The 26,613-nt window shown below is 43.9% G+C and overlaps 1 protein-coding gene across 1 annotated transcript in view; it reads right to left on the reverse strand.

The window, feature by feature from the left end:
• col27a1a (collagen, type XXVII, alpha 1a) overlaps window positions 1–26,613 on the reverse strand; it is a 366,487-nt gene that overhangs the window by 332,613 nt on the left and 7,261 nt on the right. Inside the window, exon 3 of the mRNA XM_045688056.1 lies at window positions 2,738–4,200. Within this exon, the coding sequence (XP_045544012.1) occupies window positions 2,738–4,200 (1,463 nt within the window). The remainder of the gene's footprint in view (window positions 1–2,737; window positions 4,201–26,613) is intronic.

The raw sequence follows: 26,613 nt of genomic DNA on the forward strand, positions 1-26,613 counted from the left end.
AAGGGTCTGAATCCTTATGTAAATGTGATATTTAACGTTTTCTTTTGCAAACATTTCTAAAAACCTGTTTTTTCTTTGTCATTATGGGGTATTGTGTGTAGATTGAAGGAAAAAATGATTTAATCCATTTTAGAATAAGGCTGCAATGTAAGAAATGTGTTCAAGGTCAAGGGGTTTAAATACTTTCCGAAGGCACTGTATGTACTCACTGTGAGTCCTTTTGTTCAATGTGTGTGTGTTTGTGATCTTATGTTTAGCAGATGTAGTTAAAACATGTGAAATCAGCTCAGTTCTGTATGGAGAAATTCTGCTTGGGAAATATCCTGTGCCTGTGTTGTTATCATAATGATTAGCAGGGCTAGTTCAAACATCTGAAAACAGACACTGTGGTGTGTATGTGCTAGTTAGATTGAGATGTTTATTAAATCAGTTCTTTTAAGTGAACATTAAACTCAAAAGTAGCCCATGGAGATGTTTTAAGATTGCTTGCAAGGTATTCAAAATAATTCGCCATCTGCTTGTAGGTGTTGGAGGGGGATGGCGTTGGGGAAAGCAGAGACAGAGCTGAGCCCTGACAGATGGTTCATCTCCCCTTGGTACATCTTCTTCCTGGCCTGGTTCATACCGTCCCCTGCTCTTCTCACCAACATCCAACGCTCCAAGGCGCACCTTCACTCTCTGCCCTGGCACTCCATCTACCTCTGCCCCATCTCCCGACCCTGTGTTGTGTGCTAAACACATTTGTGCAGATGTTGGTTCAGATGATTTCTTTAATTGCACTATTTTCCTCCTGTGATTGTCACCTGGTGAAAAATATCTAGCAAAAGGTCTGGAAATGTCTTTTTCTGATTATTTACACTTGGGGCATAAAATATGACTGTTCTGTATCAGTCACTCAGTAAACTTGTACTACTTTGTAAATTAGCTATTTAAATGAGGTTAATGTCTTGGGGGTCTGTTCTTATTGCCTTCAGCTGGACAGTCATTCTCACCAATGTACCATGGTAGGAAGGTTCCCACTACACATAACACAAGGCTGTACATGGTCATGTAGATTAGGTTACTGTCTTGAGGATCTACTTTTAATATACTGTATATGACAAATTAAAACAACATGAGGATGAAGTGACTGTCATTACGGTACTCTTTATTGTGATTTGTAATGTGTGAATAAGAAAAACAGTAGCTCACAACATGACATAGTGTATAAACAGTAATCTCCCAGAGAAAGACAACATATTTACTGTAGGGTGCCACGTGTGATGGCAGCATCCTGGAAAGACACTCTTCCAGCTGGTGTGAGTAAGTACTCCTTGATGTAGTTGGGCATGTCTATAGCAACTCTGGTTGCCGTCATGCCAACATGTTCCTTGGGTCCAGGAAGTTGGTATCCTCTTGTACCACCTGCCTTCACTCTCCTGGTCACAGGTCCCCAATGGGTGTGGAGTGGTAAACAAACGTGGGGTGGGTGTACCGTGTTGATGACTCTTGTCAGTGTCTGTGATGCAAAGGTAGTTGTGGAGGGCCACGCAGGCCTTCACAATGGTCTCAGCTTTCTCTGGACCAACCTCATGGGCTCGTCCCAGGATCCTCCATCTTGCAGCAAGGAATCCAAAGGAGTTCTCTAAAACTGGCTAAAACTCTACTCTGGCTCCCCCTAGTGGATATCCACTACACAAGGATCCTCTTGCTTGGTAAGCTACTCTGGCTCCCCCTAGTGGATATACACTCCACAAGGCTCATCTTGCTTGGTAAGCTACTCTGGTTCCCCTTAGCGGATAAACACTACACAAGGCTAATTTTGCTTGGTAAGCTACTCTAGCTCCCCCTAGTGGATAGACACTACTCAAGTCAGACTTGCTCCACTCTGGGTGGAGCTCAACAACGATGTGGATAAAAGTGCATTCTGCCCCCAAAACTCCAGCTCCGCCCATGCACACGCACACACGTCGGTCAACGGAGTGAACCTTGCAGTGACCTTTAGCCTGCAGTGGCATTATGACTCCAGCTAGCTTGCACCACTACCCCAAAGCTAAACCCTAGCAGCCTTTCACTACAAACAAGGACACTGACATGCGTTGTGCTCTGTATGTACCAATAGATATACATTTGATGTTGTTGTGTTTTGAAAAGCAGAAGAGGACAGTAAAGACAAACAAACTGAGAAAAATGAGACATTTGAACAAAGAAACTTTGTGAACCACGTCCACAATGTTCTCTCTCCATCACCATCTGTCTCTTTCTCTCTTTTGTCTTCAGTCATCCTCCTTTCTCCCCCCACCCCCACTGTAGACATCTGGTCATATATACACTGAAGGGTTCTCTGATCACAGACCCAGCCCTCCTGTCCTCCTCCCCCTCTCCACTGAAAAGGGGGGGAACTTTCTCTACCTGGGCTGGCAGAGCTTTGATGAGGCTGTGTTTCCCCTATATTCCCTCAGCGGAACGTCACTGAGCCTCGATTGTTCACAGTGAGGTGGGTTGGAGGGATAGAGGTCTGTAATCAGACTGGAATAGAGTCTGGGAGAGTAAGAGGGGAAGGGGGTAGGAAGAGAGGGCTCACATATGCTCTACTTTCACCACTCCAGTGAGTTTAATAACTGAACCTTACACACTTCCACCTCGCACATACTCACTCACGCACACATGAAAGCACATATGTACACTGCCTTTGTGCGCTAAATACAATCTCTTATGCATCCCCAGTGGGTAGGAAAGAGTATTAAGAGGCTCTTACCGCAAGGCCTGGTTCACCCTTTAGCCCTTGGGGTCCTGGCAATAGTAGAGAAAAATGGGTCGGCTCCACATCGTACGTCTGCCACCAGCCCGTGGCGGGGAGGTTGAAGGGTGCATAGGTGGGTTTGGTGGGCCGTTGGGTGACAGGTGCACTGGTGGCTTTGGATAGCTTTGGATTGGCAGATGCATTGGTGGCTTTGAATTGGTGAGTGGCTGTGACTTTAGGCTGGGCTATTGTCTTTTTGGCTGCTGTAGGCTGTGGTTTCTGTGGTAGTTTCTTTGGCCCGGGGCTGACTGCCCCCTGGGCTAGAAGGGCAGAGTCTGGCTTCTTCTTGGTAGGCTTGGCCGCAGCAGTGACAGAGGATTTGTGCTTTGCCTCCAGCCCCAAGGTGGTCTTCTTGGGGCTACTGCCGCTACGAGAGGTGGGCTTGGCTAGGATGGGCTTGGTTAGGATGGGCTTGAAATTGGCAGGCTTAACAGGGGTGGGCTTGACATTGGCGGGCTTCATATGGGTGGGCTTGGGGGATTTCTGAGTGATGGTGTAGGTTTTGGGGGAGGATGGAGGGGCGACTCCATTCCTGAGTGGTGCTGTAATGGTCTCACTCTGAGCCTTGGTCGGGAAGGCTAGCCCAGGCCGTGTCGTGAGTAGCATCACAGTACCAGGCAGGGGAGATGGAGTGGTCCTAGGGGTGGGCTTTGGCAGGATGGCCGGCACCACATACCTAACAGCAGAGGCAGCCGCAGTGGCGCTCCTTGCTAGGTTCATGACCATGGGCTTTCTGCTCAGCTTGGAGGGAGCTGGCGTAGCCAGGCTGGCCGTGATGTTGGGGTCTCGGGTTAAGAGGGGAAGGAGGGGTGCTATGTTTGGCCTGTAGGTGTCACCCTCCCTGCACTGTTTCTTAATGTACCTGCAGTAGTTGTGAGCTGCCTGGGAGGAGGGGATCAGGTCAAACTGGCAAATGGCACCCTCGAACTGCACCGAACCCTGGCCCATCTTCCCGAGCAGGAAGGAGCTCTCAGGGTCCAGGCCTTCTCTGTCTACCGAAGTCAAGTCTGCGTGAACGCTCTGCTTCCCACAGGCAGAGTACAGAGTCACCCTCTGGTCACGGATGTCCAGAGCCAGGTGGTGCCACTGACCATCGTGGAGGTCGTAGTGGAGTGGGACGGCGCTCTTGGGCCCTGTGTGGAGGACAAGCTGCCCCGGGGCCAGCTGCAGGCCCAGCAGGAGCCGGCGGCGGCCGGTGAGCACGGTGAAGAGGAAGGCGTTGTTGACACGGTGGGAACGCACACTCAGAAGCAGCTGCAGGTTGGGCCAGTAGGACGGTGGTATGACTGAGCGGGCAGGGGCCTCCACACATGCCTGCTGGGTGAGGATGACACCCGATCGGAACGGAATGATCCCCGGACGGATGGAGCGTGATGGCTTCTCTCCCTTGAGCCCCAGCCTCTGGAGGATGTCCACATCTGCAAGAGAGCAGGGCAGGTGTATGATCAGAGTGGCCATGCACACACACACACACACACACACACACACACACACACACACACACACACAGTGAAGGAAGAATGGCACTCGGAGTAACCGTTTTACGGCCTACTGACCAGTTATACTATTTTGTGGGTTTTTTTGCGCTGATTTTAACTGTATGTACAAAAATGTTTCCGCCATCATTTCCTATGACCGAAAATATATTTTGGACATCAGAACAGTGATCACTAACCTTGATTTGGAGGAAGAATTCTACTTCAATAACTCGGCTGCGCAGAACATACTGCTCACCTGAGACCAGGCCCTAATCCAAGACACCCGGAAGAGGAAAAGCAATATATAGAGGCCGACTTGGGTGCACCCTGATGAAACTACGGCGGCGAGTAAATAAAATGCCTCTACCCTCTGTTCTATTGGCGAATGTACAATCACTGGAGAACAAACTAGATGGGCTCTGTTTGAGACTATCTTAAAAATGGGACCGTGATATCCTATGCTTCACGGAGTAGTGGCTGTACAAGGACATGGTTAATATAAATCTAGCTGTTTTTCAATGCATCGACAGGACAGAATGGCAGCGTCTCATCAACTAAAGGGCGGGAGTGTGAGTCTCTTTGTGAACAACAGCTGGTGCGCAATCTCTAACATTAAGGAAGTCTCGAGGTTCTGCTCGCCTGAGTTAGAATATCTCCTGATAAGTTGTAGACCATACTATTTACCAAGAGTTTTCATCTATATTTTTCGTAGCTGTCTACTTACCACCACAAACTGATGCTGGCACTAAGACTGCACTCAACAAACTAAACTCAGCAAAAAAGAAACGACCTCTCACTGTCAACTGCGTTTATTTTCATCAAACTTAACATGTGTAAATATTTGAATGAACATAACAAGATTCAACAACAGAGACATAAACTGAGCAAGTTCCACAGACATGTAACTAACAGAAATGGAATAATGTGTCCCTGAACAAAGGGGGTGGGGGGGGGGTCAAATCAAAAGTAACAGTCAGTATCTGGTGTGAACACCAGCTGCATTAAGTACTGCAGTGCATCTCCTCCTCATGGACTGCGCCAAATTTGCCAGTTCTTGCTGTGAGATGTTACCCCCACTCTCCCACCAAGGCACCTGCAAGTTCCCGGACATTTCTGAGGGGAATGGCCCTAGCCCTCACCCTCTGATCCAACAGGTCCCAGACGTGCTCAATGGGATTGAGATCCGGGCTCTTCGCTGGCAATTGCAGAACACTGACATTCCCTTCTTGCAGGAAATCACGCACAGAACAAGCAGTATGGCTGGTGGCATTGTCATGCTGGAGGGTCAGGATGAGCCTGCAGGAAGGGTACCACATGAGGGAGGAGGATGTCTTCCCTGTAACGCACAGCGTTGAGATTGCCTGCAATGACAACAAGCTCAGTCCGATGATGCTGTGACACACCGCCCCAGACCATGACGGACACTCCACCTCCAAATCGATCCCGCTCCATAGTACAGGCCTCGGTGTAACACTCATTCCTTTGACGAAAAATACGAATCTGACCATCACCCCTGGTGAGACAAAACTCATCAGTGAAGAGCACCTTTTGCCAGTCCTGTCTGGTCCAGCGACGGTGGGTTTGTGCCCATATGCGACATTGTTGCCGGTGATGTCTGGTGAGGACCTGCCTTACAACAAGCCTACAAGCCCTCATTCCAGCCTCTCTCAGCCTATTGCAGACAGTCTGATTCCCGATGGAGGGATTGTGCGTTCCTGGTGTTACTCGGGCAGTTGTTGTTGCCATCCTGTACCTGTCCCGCAGGTGTGATGTTCGGACGTACCGATCCTGTGCAGGTGTTGTTACACGTGGTCTGCCACTGCGAGGATGATCAGCTATCCATCCTGTCTCCCTGTAGCGCTGTCTTAGGCGTCTCACAGTACGGACATTGTAATTTATTGCCCTGGCCACATCTGCAGTCGTCATGCCTCCTTGCAGCATGCCCAAGGCACGTTCACGCAGATGAACAGGGACCCTGGGCATCTTTTTGGTATTTTTCAGAGTCAGTAGAAAGTCCTCTTTAGTGTCCTAACTTTTCATATCTGTGACCTTAACTTGGAAATTCAGATGAATAATGTGCCCAAATTAAATTGCCTGCTACTCGGGCCCAGAAGGTAGGATATGCATATTATTAGTAGATTTGGATAGAAAACAATCTGAAGTTTCTACAACTGTTTGAATGATGTCTGAGTATAACAGAACTCATATGGCAGGCAAAAACCTGAGAAAAAATCCAACAAGGAAGTGGTTTGTAGTTTTTCAACTGATTACCTTTCCAAACTACAGTGTCTGTGGGGTCATTTTGCACTTCCTAAGGCTTCCACTAGATGCCAACAGTCTTTAGAACCTTGTTTCATGCTTCTACTGATACTGGGGAGAGAATAAGAGCTGTCTCAATCCTGATACCAACGAGTTGTTTACTGTGCGGGCACCCAGGCGCGCCGTTCCTTCTTTTTTTCTGTAATGAATACGCTATTGTCCATTTGGAACATTATTGAAGATTTATGTTAAAAAGACCCTAAGGATTGATTGTAAACATCGTTTGACATGTTTCTACGAACGGTAATGGAACTATTTGACTTTTCATCTCGGGTTTTGCGCTCGCGCATTATGCCTTTGGATTAGTGATCTGAACGCGCGAACAAAACGGAGGTATTTGGACATAAATATGGAGTTTATCGAACAAAACAAACATTTCTTGTGGAAGTGGGAGTCCTGGGAGTGCATTCTGACGAAGGTCAGCAAAGGTAAGTGAAGATTTATAATACTATTTCTGAGTTTTGTTGACTCCAGAACTTGGCGGGTAACTGTATAGCTTGCTTTGATGGCTGAGCTCTGTACTCAGAATATTGAACAATGTGCTTTCGCCGTAAAGCTATTTTGAAATCTGACACAGCGGTTGCATTAAGGAGAAGTGTTTCTATAATTCTTTCAATAACTGTTGTAAATTTTAGCAACGTTTATGATGAGTATTTTTGTAAATTGATGTGCTCATCCACCGGGAGTTTTGGAGGCAATACATTTTTTGAACATCACGCGCCAATGTAAAATGGGGTATTTGGATATAAATATGAACTTTATCGAACAAACATACATGTATTGTGTAACATTGAGTCCTGGGAGTGTCATCTGATGAAGATCATCAAAGGTTAGTGATTAATTTTAGCTGTATTTCTGGTTTTTGTGACGCCTCTCCTTGCTTGGAAAATGACTGTTTTTTCTTGTTTAGGTGCTGTCCTAACATAATCTAATGTTATGCTTTTGCCGTAAAGCTTTTTTGAAATCGGACAATGTGGTTGGATTAACGAGAAGTGTATCTTTAAAATGGGATATAATAGTTGTATGTTTGAGAAATTTGAATTATGAGATTTGTTGTTTTGAATTTGCCGCCCTGCTATTTCACTGGCTGTTGAATAGTGTGTCCCGCGGGTGGGACGCTAGCGAACTTAATTGCCTACCGTCTGTAAGCTGTTAGTGTCTTAACGACCGTTCCACAGGTGCATGTTCATTGATTGTTTATGGGCCATTGAACAAGCATGGGAAACAGTGTTGAAAGACAGGGCCCTGAAAAAGGGAAGTTTATTTTCTTGCTGAGTTTATATAGGGCCATAAGCAAACAAGAAAATGCTCATTCAGCGCTCCGGTGATTTTAATGCAGGAAAACTGAAATCTGTTCTACCAAATTTTTACCTGTTCAACTAGAGGAAGAAATAAAACTCAAGATCACCTTTACCCCACACACAGAGACAAACAAAGCTCTCCCTCTCCCTCCATTTGGAACATTTTACCTTAACTCTATCCCCCTGATTCCTGCTTACAGGCAAAAACTCAAACAGGAAGTACCAGTGAAACGCTCAATTTGGAAGTGGTCCGATGAAGTGGATGTTAAGCTACATGACTGTTTTGTTAGCACAGACTGGAATATGAATCAGGATTCCTCCGATGGCATTGAGGAGTTTACCACATCAGTCCCCGGCTTCATTAATAAGTGCATCAACGACGTCGTCCCCATAGTGACCATACGTACATATCCCAACCAGAAGCCATGGATTACAGGCAACATTCGCACTGAGCTAAAGGCTAGACCTGCCGCTTTCAAGGAGCGGGCACTAACCCAAACGCTTATAAGAAATCCCACGATGCCCTCCGATGAACTCTTGTCAGATGTGGCAGGGCTTGAAAACTGTCCCGGATTACAGAGCGAAACCCGACCTGCACAGTGACATGAGCCTACCAGACGAGCTAAATGCCTTCTATGCTCACTTCGAGGAAGGCAATACTGAACCGTGCGCACCAGTTGTTCCGGACCACTGTGTGATCACACTCTCTGTAGCCGATATGAGTAAGACCTTTAAAACAGGTTAACATTCATAAGGCGGATTACCAGGATGCATACTCAGAGCATGCGCTGACCAGCTGGCAAGTGTCTTCACTGATATTTTCAATCTCTCTCTGACCCAGTCTGTAATACCTACATGTTTCAAGCAGACCACCATAATCCCTGTGCCCAAGAATGCCAAGGTAACCTGTCTAAATGACTATCACCTGGTAGCAATCACATCTGTAGCCATGAAATGCTTTGAAAGGGTAGTCATGGCTCACATCAACACTATCAACCCAGACATCTTGGACCCACTCCAACTTGTATAGCGCCCTAACAGATCCACAGATGATGCAATCTCTATTGCACTCCACACTGCCCGTTCCCACTTGGACAAAAGGAACACCTATGTGAGAATGCTGCTCATGGACTAAAGCTCAGAGTTCAACACCATAGTTCACTTGAAGTTAATCACTAAGGTCCCTGGGACTGAACACCTCCCTCTGCAACTGGATCCTGGACTTTCTGACGGGCCGCCCCCAGGTGGTGAGGGTAGGCAACAACACATCTGCCACGCTGACCCTCAACACGAGGACCCCCCAGGGGTGCATGCTTAGTCCCCTCCTGTACTCCCTGTTCACCCATGACTGCGTGGCTGCGCCCGACTCCAACATCATCATTTAGTTTGCAGAGGACATGACGGTGGTAGGCCTGATAACCGACGACGATGAGACAGCCTATAGGGAGGACTTTAGAGACCTGGCAGTGTGGTGCCAGGACAAAAACCTCTTCCTCAATGTCAGTAAGACAAAGAAGCTGATCGTGGACTACAGGAAACGGCGGGCCGAGCAAGCCCCCATTCACATTGAAAAGGCTGTAGTGGAGTGGGTTGAGAGCTTTAAGTTCCTCGGTTTTCACATCTCTTCTATCATGGCCCGAACTAGGGCTGTGGTGGTCACGAAATCTCATCAGGCAGTGATTGTCAAGAAAATAACTGTCGGCCTCACGGTAACTTACTGTTAATTAACATAAACACATGTAGCATCTCCTGGCTTCCACGCATTGCCTACAATGCCTTTGAAACATCAACATTTTAAAAAATATAATAAATCGATGTAATACAGCTTACACCTTCACAATAAATCTATTTCTTATTTTAGACAGGTCTAAAGAAGCATGATATGAAGAAAATAGTCTATTTCAGAATAATAGAATACTCTGAGTTGTCCTTATGTTAGGTCCTGATCTGGCTATACCAAATGGCTATAGGCTACACTAGTTCATTTAGCAGACAAGATTTGCTTCGAATTCCGTGGCATTATTTTATAGCATGAAGAATACAACTGAACAAAGTTGAATAATATAGAAAGGATATTTTCTCCAAACGATTTGAGGGAGTGTGCACATGCGGCTATTCTGTGTTGAGCGGTTAACAAAGAAATAGGTATTCCTATATGCTTCATTATTGTTATTAATGTAACTTTAGTTCAACAAACGTTGGGCTATATGTTTTGATTTTTAATACATTGTAAGGCTGCATGATGCAACTCCAATGATGATTTGAAAAAGGTTGCTTGAAAGGCATGAGCTCTGCTTAGTTTTTTGTGCAGGCTTAGCACACAACATCAGTCACTCATTCACAATTTGACAAGCACTTGATAATGCCTACAATTTCACAGCGGCATCCACTTTGTGTGGCCGTAATGCACCCCAAAACAATCCATGCCTTTTGCAGCCAGTGGCCCTTGTGCCCTTCACTCCCTGAGTGCTGCGCGCTCCATCACGTGATAGGGTCTTGGCCGTTGTGCCCTTCTCCCTGAGTGCTGAGCGCTCCATCACGTGATCGGGTCTTTCTCACACGCTACAAGTGAAGACAGACACATCTGGGACGCAACTGTGCGTGTCCTTATTAGTAGAATGGCGCACGAGAGGATGGCTGACGTTTTACTTGCTCCTAACCATTTGTGTTATTTAGTAGTTTTTTTTGTGTTTGTAGCTTTTTTTAAAACTTATTTTGTACATAATGTTGCTGCTACCGTCTCTTATGACTGAAAATAGCTTCTCGAAATCAGAACAACAATAACTCACCACGAACTGGAAGAAGCGTTTTCCTTTAACGAGTCTGACGAGAAGGATATACTTTCCCGGGATCAGGCCCAAATCCCAGTCATTTGTGTGACGAGAAGATGGAGAAAAAGGGGGGGGAGGTCGGGCTGCATTCTGAGAATTCGTAGGCGAGCGAGTAAAACCCCACAGCAAGATTAAACTACCAATGGGACATTAAAAACTGTAATATCTTATGTTTCACCGAGTCGTGGCACAGGAGTAAATAACTGTATCATCTGCGTAGAGGTGAATGTTACATGCACGATAGCTTGTAAACTGTCAGAAGGATCTCCGTAGGGGGAGGACTTGCCGTATTCCAGATCTTAGGGATCTCCCCAGAAACAATTATCAAGTAAAGAATATAGGTTCACGATTCTGTAGTTAGTGGGGCAATATTATTTATATAAATAGTGAAGAGAACAGGGCCCAAAATCTAAACTAGATTTGATACCGTCAGTAAACACACGTTGTGTCTTGTCCATTAGATAGTTCTTGAACCACTTAAGATGCCTTATCTAGGCCCACTTCAGACAATCTATGAACAAGTAAGAAATGGTCAACCATATCAAATGCCTTCGACAGATCAATAAATAAGGCCGCACAATGATTTGTATGGTCTAAACAATATAACACATCATCTAAGACAAGTGTAACTGCTGAAACAGTCCAGGTCTAAAGCCAGATGGGTTCTCATTAAGAATAGAATGAGAAGTTTAAAAAGTTCTAAGCCTGAAGTTGAACAGGGACTCTAAAACTTTGGCAAGGTAAGATATCTTGTAAATTGTTAGATTGATCTCTGCCTTTTTGTAGGGGGAGGACTTAGGAATAACCCCAGAAACAATTGTCAGGTAAGAAATATAGGTTCATGATTCTGCACTAAGTGGGGCAGAATGCTGCAGCAAAATGGGATCAAGTGAGTCAGCTCAGCGGATAATTTTTACAATGATCTTCAATAAGGCACTTAGTACATCATAGACAATAATGGTTGAAATGAAATTGAGGAATGTGTACCTGGGAACTTATCGTTGTGAGTCAGGCTGACCTGTAGAGTATGGTTCAGTTTGGTCGCATTGTGGCTTTGTTGGACAAGTTTGCGTGAAAAAACATTCACGCAAGCTCATTGCCTTAAAGCGGCCATATTGTTTGAGCTAGTCTTGGAAAATATTGCTAATACCTAAACATGGCCGCTATAAACCAATGAACATTCACGTGGGCGTGACCTGGCACATAAATGCATATAAATTAAACACGGTTATTCATATTGTAACAAAACTTGCTACACATATTCATAATACTGTCAAGACTCAACATATCCAAGCACATTAGATCAACCACACAGTGGCAGTACAATGGGCACATATTCAACTCAGCATGATGGAATTTGGCAAAAGAAATCTAAATACGTTTTTGGGCAGAAATGCCTTCTGGAACATGTGAACATTCATGTGCCTTAATAACAACATTGACTGCTATCTGTAAATATGAAAACATTTGTTTATTACAATGTCTAGTTGGTTTACCCATGGAAAAAGATGGAACCTTCCCGCTAGCCATGATTGGCTGAGATAATGGGTGGGCTGGACATGCCGAGAGATGAGTTTGAATTGGTCTGCCACGTAGCACGCTTCTGTCTATAACATGAGCTGGTCAGTATGTGTAGGTAAAACTTTCTAACGCTGCTTTTTTGAAACCTTTCTAACGCCACTTTCAGAAGGACCGCGTTTTGAAATCAGTGGAAAGGACGGTGGAATTAGAGGATGATAGCTAAGGACATGGAGAAAATTCTGCCGTTCGATTGCAAATGTGCAGAGGGATTCTAAACGAGAACACACAGGAGGCTGTTGTACAAAACACCTGTCTCCGGATTACATCTTCAAACTAAGGGCAACCATGGCATCCATGACTGAGAGGGAGAAGCGTCCATCTATGTATACGGGTAAGATACTCCAGCTTTCTACATTTTCAGATATTATACGTTGATAAATTCTGTCAGAAAGTAATTTTATTTTAAAGTTGAATCGTAATGTTAGCTAGCTATCTAACGTTACGTGTATGATCTGTGTAGTAATATTATTTGTATCTCAGAGCCATTTGCATTGCTAGTTATAGCTAAATGTTACCTAGCTGGCTAATACTGAACCTGGTTGGTTGGTTAGCTACCTGCAGATTCATGCAGGGTAGTTATGAGGTGGGATTATGGTTCATTGTTTAGCTAGCTAACTAGCTAAACAAAAGTCTCCACTATGCAAGTAACCATTTCAATACACCTTCTGTATCCTGTGCATGTGACAAATAAACTTTTATTTGAGTTAATATAGTATGTGTTTACCACAGACGGTAATGTGAAGAACATGAGCTGCACCAAAGTCAAATTAGGATATAACGTTAAGCCAACGAGACATTGTGCAAGTTCTAAAATTCTCCGGTAGAATGCCCTGCTTTTATTTCATCACACTCACAACTGTAAACTATTTTCTGTAATTGGCTCGCCATTAACTTGTAAATGCTTACGTGTATTTTCCTGTAATAATGAAGACATGAGTGAAGATGTTGTCAGCTATATGATATGGCCATTATTTGAACTGGCTAGCCAGCTAACTTAACATTAGCTAGCAAGCTAGAAACTAACCAAAACGTTGTTTAGAAAGATGCTTTTAGTTGCCTGGTTTTCTAGGATTGACATATACTAAATTCATTTTTACACAGGTGGGTTTATTGGTATTAAAATACACTAGTTATGCTATTTTGGACCACCAGGCTGCTGATGTCATGCTGGCTGTAGATTTTGTGTTTATACTTTTTCATAACAAAAACAACAACAAATCAATGCAACAACTGTCAATAGACGTAGTATAAACCAGCCTTTAAATCTTTCGTTGTTTAGTACATGGCCTCACATATGAATCCTTAAAGAGATGTGAGGGGCTAAGACTTAAGAGGGTGTTAACAAAGAAGAGCTCTCCAGTAGGTTTACCAAAACAATTAACCTCTATGGGCTAGGTGGGACGCTTGCGTCCCACCTACTCAACAGCCAGTGGAATCCCGTGGCGCGATTTTCAAATACCTTAGAAATGCTTTTACTTCAATTTCTCAAACATATGACTATTTTACACCATTTTAAAGACAAGACTCTCGTTAATCTAAACACACTGTCCGATTTCAAAAAGGCTTTACAACGAACGCAAAACATTAGATTATGTCAGCAGAGTACCAAGCCAGAAATAATCAGACACCCATTTTTCAAGCTAGCATATAATGTCACAAAAACCAAAACCACAGCTAAATGCAGCACTAACCTTTGATGATCTTCATCAGATGACACACCTAGGACATTATGTTACACAATACATGCATGTTTTGTTCAATCAAGTTCATATTTATATCAAAAACCAGCTTTTTACATTAGCATGTGACTAGCATGTGACTAGCATTCCCACCGAACACTTCCGGTGAATTTACTAAATTACTCACGATAAACGTTCACAAAAAACATAACAATTATTTTAAGAATTATAGATACAGAACTCTTTTATGCAATCGCTATGTCCGATTTTAAAATAGCTTTTTGGTGAAAGCACATTTTGCAATTTTCTTGAGTAGATAGCCCGGCATCACAGGCTAGCTGTTTTGACACCCACCAAGTGTGTCACTCACCAAACTATGATTTACTATAAGAAAAATTGGATTACCTTTGCTGTTCTTCGTCAGAATGCACTCCCAGGACTTCTACTTCAATAACAAATGTTGGTTTGGTTCCAAATAATCCATAGTTATATCCAAATAGCGGCGTTTTGTTCGTGCGTTCAAGACACTATCCGAAAGGTAAAGAAGGGTGACGCGCCCGACGCCTTTCGTGACAAAAAAATTCAAAATATTCCATTACCGTACTTCGAAGCATGTCAAACGCTGTTTAAAATCCATTTTTATGTGATTTTTCTCGTAAAAAAGCGATAATATTCGGACCGGGAAACCCTGTTTTAGTTCAAAGACGAAAAAATAAAAACATGGTGTCGCCTCGTGCATGCGCCTCAGTCTCATTGTCCTCAGATCGACCACTATCCAAATGCGCTATTGTTTTTCAGCCATGGCCTGCAAAGCCACCATTCATCGTTCTGGCGCCTTCTGAGAGCCTATGGGAGCGTTAGAAAATGTCACGTTATGCCAGAGATCCCCTGTTTTGGTTAGAGATGATCAAGAAGGCCAAGAAATAGTCAGAGAGAGCGCTTCCTGTTTGGAATCTTCTCAGGTTTTGGCCTGCCAAATGAGTTCTGTTATACTCACAGACACCATTCAAACAGTTTTAGAAACTTTAGGGTGTTTTCTATCCAAATCAAACAATTATATGCATATTCTAGTTACTGGGCAGGAGTAGTAACCAGATTAAATCGGGTACGTTTTTTATCCGGCCGTGCAAATACTGCCCCCTATCCCCTCCGTTTGGGTATTGGTTAGACAATAATTAGAAAATTGGGGTACAGAAATGTTATGCTCTTAGTGTAACCTTTAATTAACTAGGCAACTCAGTTAAGAACAAAATTATTATTTACAAGGACAGCCTAATCCTTCCTCCCATTGTACAGCACTATATTTTCCATTCCATCCTAATGCTAACCATGAGGGTTTAGTTTTTGTTTTTCTCTGAATAGAAACAATATCATATTAATCAAATTAATTAAGCCACATTCCTTAATCAATCCCATATACTATGTTATTACAAAAAGGTTTTAAATTCTCTGTTAATGCCAATGCGGAAGACTATCAAATGCTTCTCAATGATTCCCTCTGGCCCTAATCAACGGATTTCACATGACTGGGAATACAGATACCTTAAAAAAAAGGTAGTGGCGTGGATCAGAAAACCAATCAGTATCTATTGTGACCACCATTTACCTCATGCTGCACGACATTTTCAGCTTCTAGGAATTGTTGTACAGATCCTTGCAACATGGGGCCGTGCACTATCATGCTGAAACATGAGGTGATGAATGACACGATATCAGGAGCTCGTCACGGTATCTCTTTGCATTCAAATTGCCATCGATAAAATGCTATTTTTTTCTTTGTCCATACCTTATGCCTGCCCATATCATAACCCCACCACCACCATGGGGCACTATGTTCACAATCGCTCACCCACACAATGCCAAATCAAATCAAATCAAATGTTATTGGTAGCATACACATGGTTAGCAGATGTTAATGCGAGTGTTGCGAAATGCTTGTGCTTCTAGTTCAGACCATGCAGTAATATCTAACAAGTAATCTAACAATTTCACAACAACTACCTTATACACACAAGTGTAAAGGAATGAATAAGAATATGTACAAATAAATATATGGATGAGTGATGGCCGTGCGGCATAGGCAAGATGCAGTAGATGGTATAGAGTACAGTATATACACATGATATGGTCCGCTCATTATAACGATCGTGACAGAATATCCCACCAAGCAAGGACCAAGCAGCGTGTGATGGAGGTAAAGGACTTTTGGACCTGGGAGGAGATCATGAGTGGATGCGGGACCCTTCCTTGGCGGGTGTCGCAGAGGACTCAGAAAGGACAGCGACGACGCCAGGGACTGCGGCCACAGAAACCCCAAGATTTATTTGGGGGGGGGGGCACGAGGGGTGGTCGACCGAGCCAAGGAGAGAGCCAGAACCCGCCTGGGAGTCGATGGAGCAGTGTGAGGAGGGATATCGGAGGTGGCTAGGAGTATGGATGTTGGATATCAGATGTTGGCTAGGAGTATGCTGCAGCGCAGGTGTGCTGAAGAGCGTGACACCAGTCCGGTGCCATCTGCGCCGGCTCCACGCACCAAGCCTCCAGTGCGCCTCCCCAGTCCGGTACATCCTGGACCATTTCCCCGGAGCCGCCACCGCCACTAGTCACCCCCCCACCCTCCCCATTTGGTTTCAGGTTTTTCCGGCCGGAGTCCGCACCTTTGGGGTGGGGGGGGTGGGGTACTGTCACGCCCTGACCATAGAGAACCGTTCTCTACGGTGTTGTAGGTCAGGGCTTGACTAGGGGGTTTTCTCGTCGATTCATTTCTATGTTTGGGATTGAGTATGGTTCCCAATTAGAGGCAGCTGATTATCGTTGTCTCTAATTGGGGATCATACTTAAGGTGTCCCTGTTCCCACCTGCTTATGTGGGATATTGTTTGTGTTAGTGTTTTGTGCACTACGGCTTTCACGTTCGTGTTATGTTTATTGTTTTTGGTAGTTTCACTGTGTAATAAAGTATGTGGAACTCAACTCACGCTGCGCCTTGGTCCGCTCATTATGACGATCGTGACACCAATGAAGTTCTTTCAGGGCCATCGAGGTGTCTGCTTGGGGGGGATATACACGGCTGTGATTATAATCAAAGAGAATTCTCTTGGTAGATAATGGCTACAGACGTGAGTGCTACGGGTCGGTAGTCATCTAGTTAGGTTACCTTAGTGTTCTTGCTTGAAACATGTTGGTATTACAGACTCAGTCAGGGAGAGGTTGAAAATGTCAGTGAAGACACTTGCCAGTTGGTCAGCGCATGCTCGGAGTACACGTCCTCGTAATCCGTCTGGCCCTGCAGCCTTGTGAATGGTGACCTGTTTAAAGGTCTTACTCACATCGGCTGTGGAGAGCGTGATCACACAGTCGCCCGGAACAGCTGATGCTCTCATGCATGTTTCAGTGTTTCTTGCCTCGAGGCGAGAATATAAGTTATTTTGCTCGTCTGGTAGGCTCGTGTCACTGGGCAGCTCTCGGCTGTGTCGGAGCCGGTGTAGTACGATTCGATCTTAGTCCTGTATTGTTGCTTTGCCTGTTTGATGGTTTGTCGGAGGGCAGAGAGAGATTTCTTATAGGCTTCCGAGTTAGAGTCCCGCTCCTTGAAAGCGGCAGCTCTACCCTTTAGCTCAGTGCGAATGTTACCTGCAATCCATGGCTTCTGGTTGGGGTATGTACGTACAGACCCTGTGGGGACGACGTCCTCAATGCACTTATTGATAAAGCCAGTGACTGATGTGGTGTACTCCTCAATGCCATCGGAAGAATCCAGGAACATATTCCAGTCTGTGCTAGCAAAACAGTCCTGTAGTTTAGTATCTGCTTCATCTGACCACTTTTTTATAGACCGAGTCACTGGTGCTTCCTGCTTACATTTTTGCTTGTAAGCAAGAATCAGGAGGATAGAATTACAGTCAGTTTTTCCAAATGGAGGGCGAGGGAGAGCTTTGTACGCATCTCTGTGTGTGGAGTAAAGGTGGTCTAGAATTTTTTTCTCCCTCTGGTTACACATTTAACATGCTGATAGAAATTAGGTAAAACTGATATAAGTTTCCCTGCATTAAAGTCTCCAGCCACTTGGAGCACCGCCTCCGGATGAGCGTTTTCCTGTTTGCTTATGGCGGTATACAGCTCATTGAGTGCAGTTTTAGTGCCAGCATCGGTCTGTGGTGGTATGTAGACAGCTACGAAGAATACAGATGAAAACTCTAGGTAGATAGTGTGGTCTACAGCTTATCATGATACTCGAGACTTCCTTAGATACCGTGCACCAGCTGTTGTTTACATATATGCATAGGCCCCTGCCCTGTGTCTTACCAGAGGCTTCTGTTCTATCCTGCCGATCGAGTGTATAAACCGCCAGCTTCAAATCAAATTTTATTGGTCACATACACATGGTTAGCAGATGTTAATGCGAGTGTAGCGAAATGCTTGTGCTTCTAGTTCCAACCATGCAGTAATATCTAACAAGTAATCTAAGAATTTCACAACAACAAAGGAATGGAGGGCGAGGGAGGGCTTTGTATGCGCCATGGAAGTTCGAGTAGCAATGATCCAGAATGCTGCCAGCCTGGGTCGTGCATTTGATTGGCTGATAAAATGTAGGGAGCCTTGTTTTCAGATTGGCTTTGCTAAAATCCCCAGCTACAATAAATGCAGCCTCAGGATATGTGGTTTCCAGTTTACATAGAGTCCAAAGAAGTTCTTTCAGGGCCGTCGAGGTGTCTGCTTGGGGGGGATATACACGACTGTGATTATAATCGAACAGAATTCTCTTGGTAGATAATGCGGTCGGCATTTGATTGTAAGGACTTCTAGGTCAGGTGAACAAAAGGACTTGAGTTCAAGTATGTTGTTATGATCACACCACGACTCGTTAATCATAAGCCATACACCCCCGCCCTTCTTCTTACCAGAGAGATGTTTGTTTCTGTTGGCGCGATGCGTGAAGAAACCAGGTGGCTGTACCGACTCTGATAACGTATTCTGAGTGAGCCATGTTTCCGTGAAACAGAGAACGTTACAATCTCTGATGTCTCTCTGGAAGGCAACCCTTGCTCGGATTTCGTCTACCTTGTTGTCAAGAAACTGGACATTGGCAAGTAGTATACTCAGGAGCGGTGGGCGATGTGCCCATCTACGGAGCCTGGCCAGAAGACTGCTCTGTCTACCGCTTCTTCGGCACCGTTGTTTTGGGTCGCCTGCTGGGATCCGATCCATTGTCCTGGGTGGTGGACCAAACAGAGGATCCGCTTCGGAAAGGTTGTATTCCTGGTCATAATGTTGGTAAGTTGACGTTGCTCTTATATCCAATAATTCCTCCCGGCTGTATGTAGTAAGACTTAAGATTTCCTGGGGCAACAGTTTAAGAAATAATACATAAAAAAAACTAAATACTGCATAGTTTCCTAAGAACGCGAAGCGAGGCGGCCTTCTCTGTCGGCGTTCAGCCACGACTCGGTGAAACATAAGATATTACAGTTTTTAATGTCCCATTGATAGGATATACATGCTTTCAGTTTGTCCCATTTATTTTCCAGCGACTGAACGTTAGCTAGCAGGATGGAAGGCAAAGGCAGATTAGCCACTAGTCGTTTGATCCTCACAAGGCACCCTGATATTATTCCACTAAATCTCTGTTTCCTTCTCCTGCGAATGACGGGGATCTGGGCCTGGTCGGGTGTCTGTAGTATATCCCTCCCGTCCGATTCATTGAAGTAAAACTCTTTGTCTAATCTGAGGTGAGTAATCGCCGTTCTGATGTCCAGAAGCTCTTTTCGGTCATAAGAGATTGTAGCAGCAGCATTATGTACAAAACAAGTTACGAACAACACAACAACAACAACAAAAAAATAGCATGGTTGGTTAAGAGCCAATAAGACGGCAGCCATCCCCTCTGGCGCCATCTTTTTAAATGTCTTATTATGACATTTACATTTAACATTTTAGTAGACGCTCTTATCCAGAGCGACTTACAGTAGTGAATGCATACATTTCATATATATATTTTTTTTTTTCCGTACTGGTCCCCCGTGGGAATCAAACCCACAACCCTGGCGTTGCAAACGCCATGCTCTACCAACTGAGCTACACGGGACAAGATAGAGCTCATGAGAGGGGAGGTAGAATTTTGACATTTGTAAAGAATGTGATTAAGTGTGAACAAATTGAATCAAGAATAAATATATTCTGGAAAGTATTGGTATTACAAAAACTTTATTTCCACAAATGTCATTCAATATCATTGGTGTACTGTATACACTACCGTTCAAAGGTTTGGGGTCACTTAGAAATGTCCTTGTTTTTGAAAGAAAAGCATATTTTTTGTCCATTAAAATAACATCAAATTGATCAGAAATACAGTTTAGACATTGTTAATGTTGTAAATGTAAAATGTAGCTGGAAACGGCAGATTCTTTATAGAATATCTACATAGGCATTGTGGCGTACAGCAGGTCAGCCACCAGGGGGAGACTCGTCGAGGCCTGGTGACAGACGGAGTATACATCACGAGGCGATGGCTCCATCTTCTGGACGTGCCAGGTCTTGACGGGCTCTCCGGCCAGGACTAATTGGGGCTGATTGGGAGTTGGTGAGTAATCAAGGGCTGATTGCTCACCGGCAGTACAAGTCTCATAAAGCTGCTAGAAGGGCAGCACACAGGGAAGAGACTGGGGGAAGGAAGGACTCCTGTATAGTTGGGGATGGTTGCAGAGGTAACAGAAATGTGTTCAGTTTTTGATTCCCACAGGATTCAGCAAGCCCCGGAGCCCAGAAGACGGTATCCCGGAGAGGGTCTCATGGGGGAGACCTTTTCTTTTGAACTATTATTTTAATAAACACCTTCGAAACTGAGCTAATCCTACTCTGTCCGTGTCTGATCTGTGTAAACGTTTTGACCCAACCCCCTGGTCTGCCACAGCGTACAGAGGCCCATTATCAGAAAGCATCACTCCTGTGTTCCAATGGCACGTTGTGTTAGCTAGTCCAAGTTTATAATTTTAAAAGGATAATTGATCATTAGAAAACCCTTTTGAAATGATGTTAGCACAGCTGAAAACTGTTGTTCTGATTAAAGAAGCAATAAAACTGGCCTTCTTTAGACTAGTTGAGGATCTGGAGAATCAGCAATTGCGGCTCAATTTTTACAGGCTCAAAATGGCCGGAAACAAAGACCTTTCTTCTGAAACTCATCAGTCTATTCTTGTTCTGAGAAATGAAGGCTATTCCATGTGAGAAATTGCCAAGAAACTGATGATCTCGTACAACGCTGTGTACTACTACCTTCACAGAACAGCACAAACTGGCTCTAATCAGAATAGAAAGAGGAGTGGGAGGCCCCGGTGTACAACTGAGCAAGAGGACAAGTACATTAGAGTGTCTAGTTTGAGAAACAGACACCTCACAAATCCTTAATGGGCAGCTTCGTTAAATAGTACCCGATATGGCTTTTTCTTTGCAACTCTGCCTAGAAGGCCAGCATCCCGGAGTCGCCTCTTCACTGTTGGCATTGAGACTGGTGTTTTGCGGGTACTATTTAATGAAGCTGCCAGTTGAGGACTTGTGAGGCGACACGGATAAAATAGAGCTGGCGGGTTTTTCCATGCAAAGCAGAACAGAGAAGCTACGTCTGGTAAGACGAGGGGTCGGGGGGGTGTCTATTTGTCAATAACAGCTGGTGCGTGATGTCTAATATTAATAAAGTCTCAAGGTATTGTTTGCCTGAGGTAGAGTACCTTATGATAAGCTGAAGACCACACTATCAACCAAGAGTTCTCACCTATATTATTCGTAGCCGTCTATTTACCACCACAGACCAATGCTGGCACAAAGACCGCACTCAACCAACTCTATAAGGCCATAAGCAAACAAGAAAATGCTCATCCAGAAGCAGCGGTCCTAGTGGCCAGGGACATTAATGCAGGCAACCTTATATCAGTTTTACCACATTTTTGCCAGGATGTCACGTGCAACCAGAGGAAAAAAAACTCTACACCATCTTTACACCACACACAAAAATACGGAAGTGGTCAGATTACGTGGATGCTACGCTACAGGATTGTTTTGCTAGCACAGACTGGAATATGTTCTGGGATTCATTTAATGGCATTGAGGAGTATACCACCTCAGTCATCGGCTTCATCAATAAGTGCATCGACGACGTTGTCCCCACAGTGACCGTACATATCCCATCCAGAAGCCATGGATTAGAGGAAACATCCGCATCAAGCTAAAGGCTAGAGCTGCCGCTTTCAAGGAGCGGGTCACTAATCCAGACCCTTATAAGAAATCCCGCTATGCCCTCAGACAAACCATCAAACAAGCAAAGTGTCAATATCGGATTAAGATTGAATCCTACTACACTGGCTCTGACACTCGTCCGATGTGGCAGGGCTTGAAAACTATTACGGACTACAAAGGGAAACCCAGACGCGAGCTGCCCAGGACGAGCTAAATTACTTTTATGCACGCTTCGAGGCAAGAAACACTGAAACATGCACGAGAGCACCAGCTGTTCTGGATGACTGTGTGATAACGCTCTCGGTAGCCAATGTGAGCAAGACCTTTAAACAGGTCAACATTCACAAAGCCGCGGGGCCAGACGGATTACCAGGACAAGTACTCAAAGCATGCGTGGACCAACTGGCAAATGTCTTCACTGACATTTTCAACCTCTTCCTGACCGAGTTTGTAATACCTACATGTTTCAAGCAGACCACCATAGTCCCTGTGCCCAAGGAAGCGAAGGTAACCTGACTAAATTATTACCGCCCCGTAGCACTCATGTCGGTAGCCATGAAGTGCTTTGAAAGGCTGGTCATGACTCACATCAACAGCATCCTCCCGAATACCCTAGACCCACTCCAATTCGCATACCGTCCCAACAGATCCACATATGATGCAATCTCAATCACACTCCACACTGCCCTTTCCCACCTGGACAAAAGGAACACCAATGTGAAAATACTGTTAATTGACTACAGCTCAGCATTCAACACCATAGTGCCCATGAAGCTCGAAACTAAGCTGAGGACCCTGGGACTAAACACCTCCCTCTGCAACTGGATCCTGGATTTACTGACGGGCCGCCACCAGGTGGTAAGGTTAGGCAACAACACGTCTGCCACGCTGATCCTCAACATTGGGGCCCCTCAGGGGTGTGTACTTAGTCCTCTCCTGTAGTCCCTGTTCACCTACAACTGCGTGGCCAAACACGACCCCAACACCATCATCAAGTTTGCTGACGACACAACAGTGGTAGGCCTGATCACCGACAATGATGAGACAGCCTATAGGGAGGAGTTCTGAGAACTGGCAGTGTGGTGCCAGGACAACAACTTATCCCTCAATGTGAGCAAGACAAAGGAGTTGACCATGGACTACAGGAAACGGCAGGCCGAACAGGCCCCCATTAACATCGACGGGGCTTTAGTGGAGCGGGTTGAGAGTTTCAAGTTCCTTACTGTCCACATCACTAACTAACTATTATGGTCCAAACACAAAAAGACAGCTGTGAAGAGGGCACGACAAAACCTTTTCCCCCTCAGGAGACTGAAAAGATTTGGCATGGGTTCCCAGATCCTCAAAAAGTTCTACAGCTGCACCATCGAGAGCATCCTGACCGGTTGCATCACTGCCTGGTGTGGCAACTGCTCGGCATCTGACCGTAAGGCGCTAAAATAGGTGCTGTCAGAGGAAAGCCCATAAAATTGTCAGAGACTCCAGTCACCCAAGTCACAGACTGTTTTCTCTGCTACCGCACGGCAAGCAGTACCGGAGCGCCAACTCTAGCTTCTACCCCCAAGCCATAAGACTGTTTAACAATTAATCAAATGACCACCAGACTATTTACATTGAAACCCCCCCATTTGTTTTTTACACTGCTGCTACTCGCTTTAATATCTATGCATAGTCTCTTCACCCCTACTTCCATGTACAAATTACCTCAACTAACCTGTACCTCCGCACACTGACTCGGTACCAGCACCCCCTGTATATAGCCTCGTTATTGTGTAACTTTTTATTATTTTTTACTTTAGTTTATTTGGTAAATCTTTCTTAACTCTTCTTGAACTGCACTGTTGGTTAAGGGCTTGTAAGTAAGCATTTCACGCTAAGGTCTACACTTGTATTCGGCGCATGTGACAAAGTTTGATTTTATTTTATTTGAAATTGTGATTTGTCCAAAGCACCGGAACTAATGTGGCTCATTTTCATGACAGATCTAAGGTACCATTTATATTTAGGCATTCTGTCCACGAGAGATAATGGATTTGATCATGTTTTTTAATTAAAACACAACATTTATTTTAACATCACCAATAAAATACTGAACAAAAATATAAATGCAACATGCAACAATGTCAACGATTTTACTGAGTTAGAGTTCATATAAGGAAATGAGTCAATAGAATAAAATCATTAGGCCCTAATCTATGGATTTCACACGACAGGGCAGGGTCGCAACCATGGGTGGGCCTGAGAGGGCACAGTTGGGAGCCAGCTCATGAAACATGGGACCAACACTTTACATGTTGCATTTATATTTTTGTTCACTATACATTTGATACATTTTTCCATAAACCAAAGTATCCTCCCTAAGGAATGGAAGTCAGCTGTTCTTACCCCCATATTCAAGTCTGGAGATTATTTTATGGTCAATAATTATAGACCTATAAGTATTTTGCCAAGACTGCAAAGAGGGTAGTCGCTGAGCAATTGACTGATCACTTGAATACTAGTTATTTCTCATTACACCCCATGCAATTTGGCTTCAGAGCTAACCGTTTTACTGAGTCAGCGAACAGCTATTTTTTGGAGAAGGTTCAATTGAAAGGGGGAGTGATGGGATGTTTTTAGATTTGCAAAAAGCAGTTGATACTGTAAAATCACAGAATTCTACTCTCTAAACTAGCAATGCTTTAAAATTGATGCATTCATATTTATCTGACAGAATACAGTGTGTTAGCATCAATCAGAATGTGTCATTGTCTGGCAACTGTACAATGGGGGTTCCACAAAGGTCCATCTAAGGGCCTTTACTCTTAAGCTTATCGTTAAACACTGTATTGAAGCAACTGGACACAGGTTATCATAGCGCATTACGCTTTACTAAGGGCGATAGGTTCAGTACACAACACTGCATTCTGTATCAGAAAGTAGGCTGGCCCTCTTTGAAGTTTCGTAGATTGATCCATTGCACTCTTTTTGTTTATAAAACCCTCATAAACTTCAAAAAATCATATAAAAATCACAGTGCAATTATCAAAAAAACATTATTTTCTGTGTTATAGCCTAACTAGACAATAGGCTATGAAGGCAAAGTGTATTTCTTCATCGCATGTCACCTTTCCTGACATATTTCGTAAGGCAGAAAAAATAAATAATGATATATATATATATATATATATATATATATATATATATAAAATTGTATCTGAACAAAAATATAAACGCAGCATGTAAAGTGTTGGTCCCATGTTTCATGAGCAGAAATGTTCCATGCACACAAAAAGCTTGTTCATCTCAAATTGTGTCCAAATTTGTTTACATCCCTGTTAGTGATAATTTCTCCTTAGCCAAGATAAAAAAAAAAAAGTATTTCTGTCTATAATAATGCCCTTTTTTCAGGGATAAAACTCATTCTCATTGGCTGGGCCTGGCTCACCAGTGGATGGGCCTGGTTCCCAAGTGGGTAGGCCTATGCCCTCCCTCCCAGGCCCACCCCTGCCCAGTCATGTGAAATCCATAGATTAGGGCCTATTGATTGTATTTCAATTGACCGATTTTCCTTATATGAACTGTAACTCAGTAAAATTGGTGAAATTGTTGCATGTTGTGTTTAATATTTTTCTTCAGTATAAGTGCATGGGTGTGGTATTAGACTCTAAACTGACTTCCAAGTTGGTCAATACTGTGAAATTTAGATAAGAAACTGTCTTAACACTAATGCTGCTAAGGTTTATACGCATGCTATGATATTTTTCTCACATGTCTTATTGCATGAAAGAAAAACGACAAATCATTGCAATCTCTGTTCAAGCGTGTATTGAATTAAATCAAAAAAACGAATACTTATCACCACTGTTTAATTCTCAAGAAACACAATTTGTTAAGTTTTGAACGTTTTTGTACATTTACAAATGTACAACTGCTTTTTAAACGTGTACATGGACTTGCTCCACAACAAGTGAAGTGACTACTACCACTTTACTATCTATATGGTCACACACTAGGGGAGCAATTAATGGAAACTGTAGAGTTCCAGTGTGTGGAACAGCTTTCGCCCAATCTGCGTTTTTACCACTGGAGCCAGCTTCCTGAAAATGTAAAATGTGTGGCTAATATCAGTGCTTTTACACAGTGGTGGAAAAAGTACCCAATTGTCATACTTGAGTAAAAGTATAGATATCTTAATAGAAAGTTACTCAAGTAAAAGTAAAATTCCCCTGTAAAATACTACTTCAATAAAAGTCTAGAAATATTTGGTTCTAAATATACTTAAGTATCAAAAGTATAAATAATTTCAAATTCCTTCTATTAAGCAAAGCCAGCGACACCATTTAAAAAAAAACATTTTTATGGCTAGCCAGGGGCAGGCTCCAACACTCAGACATAATTTATAAACTAGGCATGTGTTTAGTGAGTCCGCCAG

Source organism: Salmo salar, chromosome ssa01 (assembly GCF_905237065.1).
Source record: "Salmo salar chromosome ssa01, Ssal_v3.1, whole genome shotgun sequence".
NCBI classification, from domain to species: Eukaryota; Metazoa; Chordata; class Actinopteri; order Salmoniformes; family Salmonidae; genus Salmo; species Salmo salar.